The 13474-nt window shown below is 43.3% G+C and overlaps 1 protein-coding gene across 2 annotated transcripts in view; it reads right to left on the reverse strand.

Annotated features, from left to right (window-relative positions):
• zftraf1 (zinc finger TRAF-type containing 1) overlaps positions 1 to 5521 on the reverse strand; it is a 140481-nt gene extending 134960 nt beyond the window's left edge. For both annotated transcript variants that reach the window (XM_060825252.1, XM_060825251.1), the window contains exon 1: positions 4862 to 5521. In XM_060825252.1, the coding sequence (XP_060681235.1) occupies positions 4862 to 5257 (396 nt within the window). In that variant the 5' untranslated portion in view covers positions 5258 to 5521. The remainder of the gene's footprint in view (positions 1 to 4861) is intronic.
• Between the last annotated feature and the right edge of the window lie 7953 nt (positions 5522 to 13474).

The raw sequence follows: 13474 nt of genomic DNA on the forward strand, positions 1-13474 counted from the left end.
AAGTAATTCATATACATCTTGTAAATAATTTTGGCCCCAGCACTGATCCCTGTGGCACACCATTAGTGACAAGTTGCCATCCTGAACATGTCCTTTATTCCAACTGTACCTATTAGTTAGCCAATCCTCTGTCCAGGTTAATATAATGCCCCCAACACAGTGTGCTCTTTGCTTATTATTTTGCGAGATGTGAATATCATTGGCGATGTCAACAACTCTTCCTGAACTGTCCTTGAAAAAGTGGTGGTGAGCTGCTTCTTACAAATATGATGTGGTCTGCAGCAATGTTCAGGAGTGTGTTCTAGGACTTTGGCCAATAACAAAGAAGCAATGCAATATATTTCGCAGTCGGAATGCTGTGTTCACATGTATCGGTTCTTGGTGGTTGAGTTCATGGCTTGGAGGAGCTTTTGAAGAGGCACCATTCAATCAAGACAGACTGAAAAAGTCTGCGGCTACAATCTGTCAGTTTGACTTTTCTCATCACTCTACCTTCTTTCCACTCAAGTTTTCAATCTCAAACAGCCATGTAATGCCTCCTCTTATAGCTTCAGTCAACTATAATCATGTGAAGTTCCTTGGGATGATTTTCCACATTCCAAGTGCAATATAAATACAGATGTAGAAAGTAAATTGGCTAACAAGTACTGGCCCTTACATTTATGGGCTAGAATATATAAGGTGGAATCAGCTTTAGGTATACAAAGCCCTGGTTAGATGACAAAGCATTGAGAGTTATGTTGGGCACCATGTTTTGGGACAGATATATTCTCTCTTCAGCTAATACAGCAAGGTCACCACAGTCGCAGAGGATCATAAAGCTGCTCTCTCATCACAGAGAGAAGATTAGTGGTGGTTAACCTGAGAGTCAACATGCCTCAGGTGAGGGGAAGAGGTTGAGAAAGACTGTCCTTCATGGTAACATCAGCTGTTAAGGGAATTGAAGCAAAACTGCATTGCAAACCAATCACCCAGCCAACTGAGCTAATCAACACCTAGAAAACAGTGTACATCTACCAAAATAGTATTGTTTTTCACAATGGTAGTGACGTAATCCAAAATTACAAAAAAAATTAAAGGGCACAGATAAAGATGATGAAGGGAAACTTACTTTTACTGGTTGGACAGTCAGAAGCTATGCTGCCCAACATTTTCATAATATGGCCTAATTTTAATACTTTGCTTACTGGAGTGAAAATTCAATGATTTGAAAGAGAGTAAAGGCCAGTTGGGAGAATAGTTGAAATAATTTCCACTGGAGTATAGGCACAAAACAAAAGCACAAAATATGTTCTTGGTTTTGCAGGCCCCAATGGTGGCAGAGATTGGACCTCAAAGCTCACAGTTAATCCCAGGACTGTCAATTTGTTTCTGCTCCACAATCAATAATTGCATATAAGATGTAGGAACAGAAATAGGCCATTTAGCCAATTTAATGTGCTCTGCCATTAACTGAGACCTTAGCTGATTTGATGATCCTCAACTCCACTTCCCTGTGTTGTGTGTAACCCTCTATTCCCTTAGTGATTTAAAAATCTATCTCACAGTGAAAGTACTTAACAACCTAGTCTTGCCAGCCCCTGTGGCAAAGAATTCTACTGATTCACTAACCTCTAAGAGAAGAAGTGCTTCCTCTCCTTCAATATGCAGCCCATTTTTTTTTAGATGTACAAAAACTGATAGTATAGTGGCTCTTACAGTGAGAGGGGAAAGATTTAAAAGGGATCTAAGGGGCAACTTTTTCACATATCCTAAATAAATCTAGTTCTATTTGGTCAGCATGGATGAGAGTTGGACCGAAGGGTCTGTTTCCGTACTGTACATCTCTATGGCTCTGAGATTATTGTTTCTATTTTTGGTAGAACAAAAGACAGCATATTGGTGGATAATTACAGTTAGTGCAAACAGCTAACCATAGAAAAAGATTTATCCTGTTCAACTCAATGGCCAAATTTCATTTAGAAAACCAAGTGAACTCATATGCCAGTAACATAGACAACATGACAAAATGTTTGATAGGAGGAGAAATGGGGCATGGAGGAGTCAAATGATTGCTTTTTGTCACCTCCACCATCGCCACAAAAAACAGGTTGAAAGGGTTCTTAAAAAGGTGGGCAAAGACATGGTGTGGCATACACTTCAGACAGCACCAACTGTAAGATCATTTTCTAGTGGAAGAAAAAGACGTTTCTTATTTCCAAAAGAACTGGGAAAGAGAAGAGGGGAGGAAATCAGATACAAGTACAATTCAGATAGAACACATTGTCTTAATTATTTTTAAAGTAAACAAAACTACTGACATCTGTCAGAGGTACACCTGAAAAATATAGAGCAACAAAGATAAGAATACACATGATTAGCAACTATATTTTGGGTTCCATAAAACTTAGCCTGCCAGTTATTTTCTAAAATAATTTAAACTCTAAAAGAGTTTAACTAAATTGGGTGACTGCATGAAACTGTTCGCTGGTCAGACTTGAATCATCACCCTCAAGTGAGATAATGCCACTAATATCAATGAAATGCTTTTTTTTAAAAAAAGCACAAGTTCTTGATTTATTTTCACAACTTAATGGTATTCACACATGCACAATGTCAAACTCTGACATCAGAAATTAGATTATACCATTAATTTTGTCTTACAATAATCCAACAAACAAATTAATAGCACACAGTGAATACCAAGTCTGAATAAAAAGAAATTAAATTTAACCAAAAAAATTTAAAGTCAATATGAGCGATAACAAATGGGGGAAGGGCTGAATGCAAGAAATGCAGCATCGTCGAAGGTCCTCCTCCAGGGAGCGTACTTTACCAACTACAACTGCTAAATATAAACAAACACCGACATGATCCTCCAGTTTTAATGTAAACCATACTCCCCCATACAGTAGGTACCATTTATGTTAACAGATACAAGCCTTGAGCAAATCTCTAGAAAGCAAGCACTTCCCAATTTTTCAACGATATCACTATATTTGGTTTCATCAGTCTCTGAAACGTTTCACACAGAGAATGTCTTCCTATCTGCAATGTGGAGGATATGTGTTTGCTTTTAATACAATAAGTTATTTTCATTCCTTCTCCACTCCACCTCCTGCTCCCTGTGAATTCAGACAGGCATAACAGGCCTGCCTCCATTTCCATTACAATTTAACACTTTGAACGCTTAAGATTGCCAGGAGAGGAAAAAGAAACCAAGCAAATGATAAAACTGGAGATGCATTTTTTCTGCTGAAATGATCAAATGGAACAAATATTAAGATCTACATAATACATTCATTTTTAAATTAAAGATCTGTAGAAACTTACTAACTGCAATCTTGATGGTATGGGGCTTTGTTGAAATATTGCCAATGTGGAGAAGGGTTAATAATACGGCACGTAATGAAGTGTTTTGAATGTCTGATGCAGTGTTGCTTCAAAATTGCTGCAGTTAGGATCGAAATCAAGAGGTACTGATGAAGCGACCACCTCAGCAAACAAGAGCAAGCACTCTTAATTCACAATTCTTACCCACTTATTTTGGGATGTGGTATAATTTTTTTCTGTCTTGAAACCTGCCTTGCAATCTCCTGGAACACATTTAAAAGTCTAATGCCTTGTGCCTGTGACATTGTTCACAGTCAAGGATAGATTCCCCATCACCACCAAGGCCCTGAATCAATACCTAATTAAGGAAACTGTGAACATCCATATAAGTAGACAAACAGCAGCTGTATTTTAGTGGGCACTATGTAAATGTGATGTTTATTATGATGACTACTGTACACCCAATATACATTAGGAAACAGACATCTGCCTTTTCAGCAAGTTCAGCTAAAACATGAATTATTATTTTGGATGAATAGGATGGTTGTGAACAAGTTACAAGATAGTATGATTAAAAAGGGTTACAGTAAAGGTCGTAAAGCTTCAGAGACGCAGATTAAAATACTTGTTAATGGCCTCTCTCACCCACCAAAAGAATATATGGTTGAATGCAGTTGACATCTCTTACTTTTGTTTCGACCTTTATCATGCCTGGATCCAATATCATGACTGGCAGTGAAAGCGACATAAAACAGTAACACTAACATGTCTGCCTCCTCTGATGTCATGACCAGACTGCTTTCCACAACACTTCCAAGAAGAAAAAAATCAAACAACTCCAATTTGCCATGTATGAATAGGAAATACACTAGAAATTTATTTTTGAGAAAAGATTCCCAGCATTCAGGCACTACCATACATACGCACAATTCCATTTAAATGCTGGGTAGGTTGACTCTTTAGAAGATGACAATCGCAAAGAAGATGCCTGATTTGGTAGGAAGATTTATTTATTAGTGCCCCAACTCCCCTCCTTCCACAGCCAAACTATCACTGGGCAAGACAAAACCCCAGGATCCAAATAACACTTCTATACACACATATACATAAAAATTCTAACCAATGATTGTATGTGACCACATTTTACATGTGATTACCTCAAATCACATTTATAAAACATAACCACATAGAGACTTACACAGGCTCTCGCACACAATATTGCCAATGACCTTCTACAGTGCTCTGTGAAGTGCTGCAAATCCCATGATGACAATATTTTATATCTAATACGTATTAAATAACATTGTATATTTTAAAAAAGAAATATCTATATATTGTAGACAATTGAATACCATATCAACCTAGTCAGATGGTACAGCGTGTCCTCCTACATGGGTGAGGATGCATAAAAGGTGTATGGAGAATTAGATGATGATTTTAATAGAAATTACGTTTGTTTCAGGAATGGGAGTGATTGCGGCTCCAGGCTAATGGTGAGCCGCCTTGGCCCCCGGGTTCCCCCTCAGCCCTGCCCAGCCCAGCCCGGTACCTGGTAGACTGAAGCTTTGGGAAGGTCCAGGCACACGGTACAGCACAGCACCGAGTACAGCCTCTCCTCCAGCTTGTGCTCCGCGCCGGCCTTGCCCCCCGCCGCCGCTCCACCGCCAGCGGCCGCCGAGCCCGAACCCGAGCCGGAGCCGGCCGCCGACTCGGCCTCCAGCCGGGCCCGCTTCTTGGAGCTCGGACCTTCCTCCAGCTCCGGGTGGTTGTTCAGCTCCTGGGCTCCGGCTGCCGCCGCCGCCGCCGGGTGCAGGGGGTCGGAGGGGCCCGAGGAAGCAGCCGCCGCCGCTGCCGCCGCCATCATCATCGCCGCTGCCGCCGCTCCGCCACCTCCCGCCGCTGAAGAAGCCGCGGGCGCCGGCTCTCTCTCCTCCACCGCCGACATTTTTAATTTGTTTTCTCGTTCACCCGGTAACCGTCACCTTCCCCCGTCCCGGACCCCGAAAATTATACAAAAAAAAATAAACGCGACCGGTGACTATTTTCTCCTCTTCACAACTTTTGTTTCAAAAGTTACAACTTTAATTAGAAATGTATTTTAAAGATATTTTCTGAGGTAAACGATGCCTGTGTCGCCCCTCCTTCCGTCAGAAACCGGCCGCTGTGTCGATGAGAAAACCGCAGCCTCGCGCCGCCATCTTTGTTTTTCTTCTTCTTTTCGTCTCCTCCTTCTGTGACGCGCGCCCCCTCCAATCAGAGCGCGCCTTACTCCACCTGACCAATGACGGCCGGCTTAGCGGGCCGTAGGGACCCACCCCCCGGAATGTCGCTCTCTGATTAGTCCGCATCGACCGCAGTCTCTGATTGGTGGAGACGGACGCAAGCATTTCAGTGTCTCCGCCCCTTTCCACTCCCCCATTCATTTGTCAGGAGAGGATCATGTTTACTATACACCACAATGGGTGTTTAGGGTACAGTGGTATTGTCCCATGTTCAGGAGGAAGGGGTTCCCATTCATTCAACAAGAGTGGGCTCAAATTACTATAATATACTCTGGGGTTCCATGTTAGTGTCCCATGTGGAGGAAGGGTGACTTTTAACTTTGTCCACCCCAATCCAACACTGGCACCTCCACATCATTCACTCAACAGGAGTGGGCTTAAATTACTATAATGGGTTCCAGGGGTACAGTTTGTAGGGCCCCATGTTCAGGAGGAATGTGGTCCCATTCATTTAACAGGACCCAATTTAGAGGTTGGTATGTGTATGGAACGAGTTGCCAGAGGAAGTGATGGAGGCTGGTACAATTGCAACATTTAAAAGGCATTGGGATGGGTATATGAATAGGATGGGTTTGGAGGGATATGGGCTGGGTGCTGGCAGGTGGGACGAGAGTGAGTTGGCATATATGGTCGGCATGGACAGGTTGGACCGAAGGGTCTGTTTCCATGCTGTACATCTCTATGACTCTTTAATGGTCTCTGAGGGTAAAACAGTAGTGTCCAATGTTGAGGAAGGTGTTCCCATATATTCAACAGAAGAGGACCTATTTACTACAGAGGTTTTGTGTGGCACAGTGGTAGTGCCCCTACTTCTGAGCACTGAGGCCCAGGTTCAAATCTCACTGCTCCAGCCATGTGTAATAACATCCTCAATCAAATTTTTTTATTCAGAAGTCACATGTCACCAGGTTATAGTCCAACAGGTTTATTTGAAATCACAAAGCTTTTGGAGCATAGCCCCTTCATCAGATGAAGTCATGATAAAAAGGGTAGGAAAGAGAATTCAGATAAATAATCAGCCATGGATGGTGATGAAAGACAGGATTTGGAGCATCTCAACAGCCAATTACCTACTCCCATTCCTTTTCTGATCTTCTTAATGCATGACAAGTTGTGTGTTTTCCAAACATTAACATTATTTCCATGATTTAAAAGTGAATATTTAAAGATGGTCAGTTTGTTCTTTCTCACCTGGGCACATCTGACCCACAACAATTTATATGGTATGTTAATATCATCAACCCTCTCATGAGATATCGCAGGAGCTATTCATAAACAAAATTTGACATTGAGTCACTTAAGCAGATACTAAAACAGAGACAGTATCCTGCAGATATCAGGAGTCTAACTAAAGGTCATCAACATGTCGTGTTCACAGATTTTCACTCTCCAATGATGCTGCTTGACCTGCAGAATACTCCTATCATTATTACTTTTTATCCCAAGATGACACTGGAACTTTTTAATTCATTCATGGGCCAGTATATATTGACCATCCCAATTTGTCTTTGAGAAGGTGGTGGTGAGCTGCCTTCTTGACCCTCTGCAGTCCATGTGCTTTGGTTTGACCCACAATGCCCTGAGGAAGGGAATTGCAGGACTTTGACCCAGTGACAGTGAATAAACTGAAATATAGTTCCAAGTCAGGATGGTGAGTGGCTTGGAGGGGAACGTGCAGGTGATAGTGTTCCCATGTATCTGCTGCCCCTGTCCTTCTAAATGGAAGTGCTTGTGGGTTTGGAAGGTGCTGTCTAACAGCCTTTGGTGAATGTCTGCAGTGCATCTTGCAGATGGTGCACACTGCTGTTACTGAGCAGAGGTTATGGTGGTAGTGGATGCTTGTGGATGTGGTCCTGAATGATGTCAAACTTCTTGAGTGCTGCTGGAATTGCACCTATTCAGCCAAGTGGGGAGTATTCCATCACACTCCTGGAGCACACCTTGTAGTTAGTGGACAAGCTTTGATCAGTCAGGTGGGGAGCTGCAGGATTTCTAGCCTCTGATCTGCTCTTGTAGCTGCAATGTATCAGTTCAGTTTCTGGTCAATGGTAAACCCCAAGATGTTCAAATGTTTGTGATCAAAAACCTGCTAAAAGTGCAAGATTGTTTTAACACAGGAGGGAAGTAAATCTGATGAACCTTCAGTGGGGGAATGGTCTGGGGTGGGGAATCCATAGATTGAGGAGTGAAGGAAATCAAAAATGCCCAAGGGGTTGTGAGGCAGATTGAGCTCACAGAGTTAGGGGTGATGGCCATATTTAAACCATGAATTTAAATATTAATTTTATATTTGAGGCATTGTCAGATCAAGAGCCAAAGTAGATCAGCAGGCACAAGGGTGAGGGGTGGAGGGTACTTAGACTCTTAGAGCTGTACAGCAATGGAAACAGACCCTTCGGGTCCAACTCGTCTATGCCAACCAGATATCCTAAAATAATCATATCCTATTTGCCAGCATTTATTCCATATCCCCCTAAACCCTTCCTATTCATATACCCATCCAGATGCCTTTTAAATGCTGTAATTGTACCAGCTTCTACCACTTCCTCTGACACCTCATTCCATACACATATCACCCTCTGTATGTTGGAGTGAATCAGGCCAAACAGCAGCAGAGGTTTGAAAGTTGCATTTATGGAGAATGGGAGATGGTACGTGAGCCAGGGCAGCAATGGGATTTCTGAGATGGGAGATATCAAGGGCATGGATGTTGGTTTCAGCAGATGGACTAAGATTGGAGCTGAGGATGGTGATGTGATGGAGATTCCTGATGAAGGGCTTATGCTCGAAACGTCGAATTCTCTGTTCCTGAGATGCTGCCTGGCCTGCTGTGCTTTGACCAGCAACACATTTGCAGCTGTGATCTCCAGCATCTGCAGACCTCATTTTTTACTCGATGTGATGGAGATGGAAATATACATAGTTGTGACAGAATGAATGCTGTGACTACCTGAGTTGTTAAATACTTTATTTCCAATATCACTTTTGTACAATTAGCAGTAATTCCAACCATTCCAGCAATACGCATTATCCAAACATATATCCACACAACAACCAAGTACAGATACTTTCTGTAATTGTTGTGGTTCTGTTCGTTGAGCTGGGAATTTGTGTTGCAGACGTTTTGTCCCCTGTCTAGGTGACATTTTCAGTGCTTGGGAGCCTCCTGTGAAGCGCTTCTGTGATGTTTCCTCCGCCATTTATAGTGGTTTGTCTCTGCCACTTCCGGTTGTCAGTTCCAGCTGTCCGCTGCAGTGGCCGGTACATTGGGTCCAGGTCGATGTGTTTATTGATAGAATCTGTGGATGAGTGCCATGCCTCTAGGAATTCCCTGGCTGTTCTCTGTTTGGCTTGTCCTATAATAAGTGTTGTCCCAGTCAAATTCGTGTTGCTTGTCATCTGCATGTCTGGCTACTAAGGATAGCTGGTCGTATCATTTCATGGCTAGTTGGTGTTCATGGATGCGGATCGTTAACTGTCTTCCTGTTTGTCCTATGTAGTGTTTTGTGCAGTCCTTGCATGGGATTTTGTACATTACATTGGTTTTGCTCATACTGGGTATCGGGTCCTTCGTCCTGGTGAGTTGTTGTCTGAGAGTGGCTGTTGGTTTGTGTGCTGTTATGAGTCCTAGTGGTTGTAGTAATCTAGCTGTCAGTTCAGAAATGTTCTTGATGTATGGTAGTGTGGCTAGTCCTTTGGGTTGTGGCATGTCCTCCTTCCATTGTCTTTCCCTTAGGCATCTGTTGATGAAATTGCGCGGGTATCCGGTTTTGGCAAATACATTGTATAGGTGTTCTTCTTCCTCTTTTTGCAGTTCAGGTGTGCTGCAGTGTGTTGTGGCCCTTTTGAACAGTGTCTTGATGCAACTTCTTTTGTCTGTGTTGGGGTGGTTGCTTTTGCAGTTCAGGACTTGGTCTGTGTGTGTGTGACTTTCCTGTATAGCTTTGTGGTGAATTCTCCATTCGGTGTTCTCTGCACCATCACGTCTAGGAAGGGGAGTTGGTTGTCCTTTTCTTCCACTCTCGTGAATCGGATTCCTGTGAATGTAACGTTGATGATGCGGTGTGTGTTTCCTATTTCTGTGTTTTTAATGATTACAAAGGTGTCATCCAAATATCTGACCCAGAGTTTGAGTTGAATTTGTGGTAAGACTGTTTGTTCTAATCTTTGTATTACAGCTTCTGCTATGAGTCCAGAGATGGGTGAGCCCATGGATGTGCCATTGATTTGTTCATATATTTGGTTGTTGAATGTGAAGTGCGTTGTGAGGCACAGGTCCAGTAGTTTGAATATGCCGTCTTTGTTGATAGGTTCACCATCCTGTTGTCTGTTCTGTATGTCCAGCAGGTTGGCTATTGTTTCTCTGGCTAGGGTTTTGTCGATAGAGTTGAACAGTGCCGTTACATCGAATGAGACCATAGTTTCTTCCTTGTCTATATGTATATTTCTGATGATGTCCAAGAATTCCTGTGTTGACTGTATAGAGTGCCTGGATCCGCTGATCAGGTGTTTCAGTTTCTGCTGTAGTTCTTTAGCCAGTTTGTGTGATGGTGTCCCTGGTAGTGATACCATGGGTCTGAGTGGGATGTCTGGTTTGTGCACTTTAGGTAGTCCATAGAATCTGGGGGTGTTGTTGCTTTCAGGTTTCATTCTCTGTAGGTCAAACCTGGTTATCTGTCCGTTTTTTTGTAGGTTCCTCAGTGTGTTGTTTATCCTATCGGTGAGCTGTGGGGTGGGGTCAGACTCTCTCTTTTGGTAGGTCTTGGTATCTGCAAGTAGTTGTTGCGCTTTCTGGATGTACTCTACTTTGTCCAGGATGACCATCATTCTGCCTTTGTCTGCTGGTAGTGTGATTATTTTCTTATCATTTCTTAGTGCTTCCCTCTCCCTCTTCATTACCATACATCAAGAACATTTCTGAACTGACAGCCAAACTACTAGGACTACTAGGACTCATAACAGCACACAAACCAACAGCCACTCTCAGACAACAACTCACCAGGACAAAGGACCCGATACCCAGCATGAGCAAAACCAATGTAGTGTACAAAATCCCATGCAAGGACTGCACAAAACACTACATAGGACAAACAGGAAGACAGCTAACGATCCGCATCCATGAACACCAACTAGCCATGAAATGATACGACCAGCTATCCTTAGTAGCTAGACATGCAGATGACAAGCAACATGAATTCAGCTGGGACAACACTATTATTATAGGACAAGCCAGGTCAGTGAATTGGCCATGCTAAACTACCCAGGGTGCTTGGTGCATTAGTCAGAGGATGGGTTACTCTTTGGAGGGTCAGTGTGGACTTGTTGGGCCAAATGGCCAGTTTCCACGCTGTAGGGAATCTAATCTAGCACTCTGCATCTGATTCCACAATCATCAGCTTATGAATAGATTTAATAATTTATTGCTGAAAATTGCAATATTTTTAAACCCATAAGTTTTTAAACCCATTTTAGTGACATTTTTAAACCCATAAGTTGCACCTTCTGTCCATGGGTTCTGTCCTACTTTGCTGCAGGCACTGAAGCCCTCACTGGTGAAATACCACCTCCTCAAGTCAATCAAAAAGCAACCACAACAATTTCTATCTATACATCACCTTTAACAGAACAGCCAATCCTAAGGAGCACCATAAAACATGAGAAGATGTTGATGAGATCATGAAAAGCTTGGTCTTAGAGTCATACATCATGGAAACAGACCCTTTGGTTCAACTAGTCCATGCTGACCATGTTCCCAAACTAAACTAGCTCCACCTGCCTGTGTTTGGCTCATAACCTTCAAACCTTTCCAAGTCATTTATCCAAATGCCTTTCAAATGTTGTAATTGAACCATCACTACATCTGACAATTCATTCCACACACGAACCACCCTCTGCGTAAAATAAAAAGTTGCCCTTGCTGTCCTTTTTGAGTCTTTTTCCTCTCACCTTAAAAATATACCCCCTGGTTTTGAATTCCCCCACCCTTAGGGAAAAGACACTTACTATTCACATCATCTTTGCCCCTCATGATTTTCTAAACCTCCGTAAGGTCCCTCCTCAACCTCCTAGACTCCAGCGAAAAAAGGTCACAGCCTGTCCAGTCTATAAATCAAACCTTCCACTTCTGGAAACATCCTGGTAAAAAGAGGTGAGTTTTAAGAATTGTCCGAAAGGAGGAAAGCAAAGGCGAGGCGTGTAGAGAAGGGGGATACACAGAAACTCTCCAATGAAGAGCAGAGATCTTGGGGGCTTTGTAGGGCTGGAGGCGATGACAGAGATGGAGAGGGGCAAGACCATATAGGGATTTAAAATAGAGTTGAGAATTTAAAACTCAAGTTGTTGCTGGACTTACTGAATTTGGAAACAATGGCAATCAGCAAACACAGGAACAGGGCCTGCCATGGGCTTTGGATCAACAGAGGTTTCAAAAGCTTCTAGTTTATGGAAGGGAGAATATGGGAGATCATGTAGGATGTGGGCATCACTGACTAGGCCACCATTAATTGCCCATCCCTAACTGCCCTGAGGGCGGTTAAGATTTAACCAATTTACTGTGGGTCTGGAATCACATGTAGGCCGGGTTGGGACAGCAAAAAAATCAGATGAGTTTTTACAACAATCCACAATGGTTTCATGATTAGACTCTTAATTCCAGATTTATATTGAATTCAAATTCCACCATCTCCTGTGACAGGATTTGAACCCAGGTCCCCAGAACATTACCTGGGTGAATTGTCTGGCGACAATACAAGTAGTCCATCGCCTCCCCTGAACACATTGACATATTGTGGTTTAGAGGTAACAAAGGACCAAGGGGTTTCAGTGGCAGCTGTTGATATTACACACGGGAAAATCAGCACTCTCAGTAATGGCACATACTGAAGACAGGGCCTCATATCAGAGATAAGGCCACGAGAACTACAAGAACAGGAGTAGGCCATTCAGCCCCATTGAACCTGTTCCTACATCCAATAGGATCAAGGCTGATCTGACATTCCTCACATCCACTTTCGTGCCCTTTCCCTGTAGCCATTGATCTCCCGACTGATCATGAATCTATCGATCCCGGTTTTAAATGTCACGTGAAAGCTGTGAACAGAGTAGTTTAAACTCAGACTGTTACCCGGGGGGGTCACGTCGAACTTGGGGACTAAAAATAATGGCTTCACTCTTCACACTATTTAACTGGGGGAATGTTTTGTTCACCCGATGCTGGAAATGGGTAAATTATGAACGACAGAGGAGTCAGGAGAGATGTGGTGTTCAGGCATAGCTGGATACCATAGTATTGGTGTCAACCACCAGCAGCAACAGTTAGACAAATAAGGATGGATGAAGCTAAAAGCAGACCTTCCCAGAGGGTAGAGTGATGTTGGAGAGGGTTGGTACTGCGATTACTGTGGGCGGCACGGTGGCACAGTGGTTAGCACTGCTGTCTCACAGCGCCTGAGACCCGGGTTCAATTCCCGACTCAGGCAACTGACCGTGTGGAGTTTGCACGTTTAGATTAGATTAGATTAGATTACTTACAGTGTGGAAACAGGCCCTTCGGCCCAACAAGTCCACACCGACCTGCCGAAGCGCAACCCACCCATACCCCTACATTTACCCCTTACCTAACACTAGGTGCAATTTAGCATGGCCAATTTACCTGACCGGGAGGAAACCGGAGCACCTGGAGGAAACCCACGCAGACACGGGGAGAACGTGCAAACGGGAATTGAACCCAGGTCTCAGGCGCTGTGAGACAGCAGTGCTAACCACCGTGCCACCGTGCCGCCCACACGTTCTCCCCGTGTCTGCGTGGGTTTCCTCCGGGTGCTCCGGTTTCCTCCCACAGTCCAAAGATGTGCGGGTCAGGTGAATTGACTATGCTAAAT

The sequence above is a fragment of the Hemiscyllium ocellatum genome, chromosome 5 (assembly GCF_020745735.1).
Source record: "Hemiscyllium ocellatum isolate sHemOce1 chromosome 5, sHemOce1.pat.X.cur, whole genome shotgun sequence".
NCBI lineage: Eukaryota > Metazoa > Chordata > Chondrichthyes > Orectolobiformes > Hemiscylliidae > Hemiscyllium > Hemiscyllium ocellatum.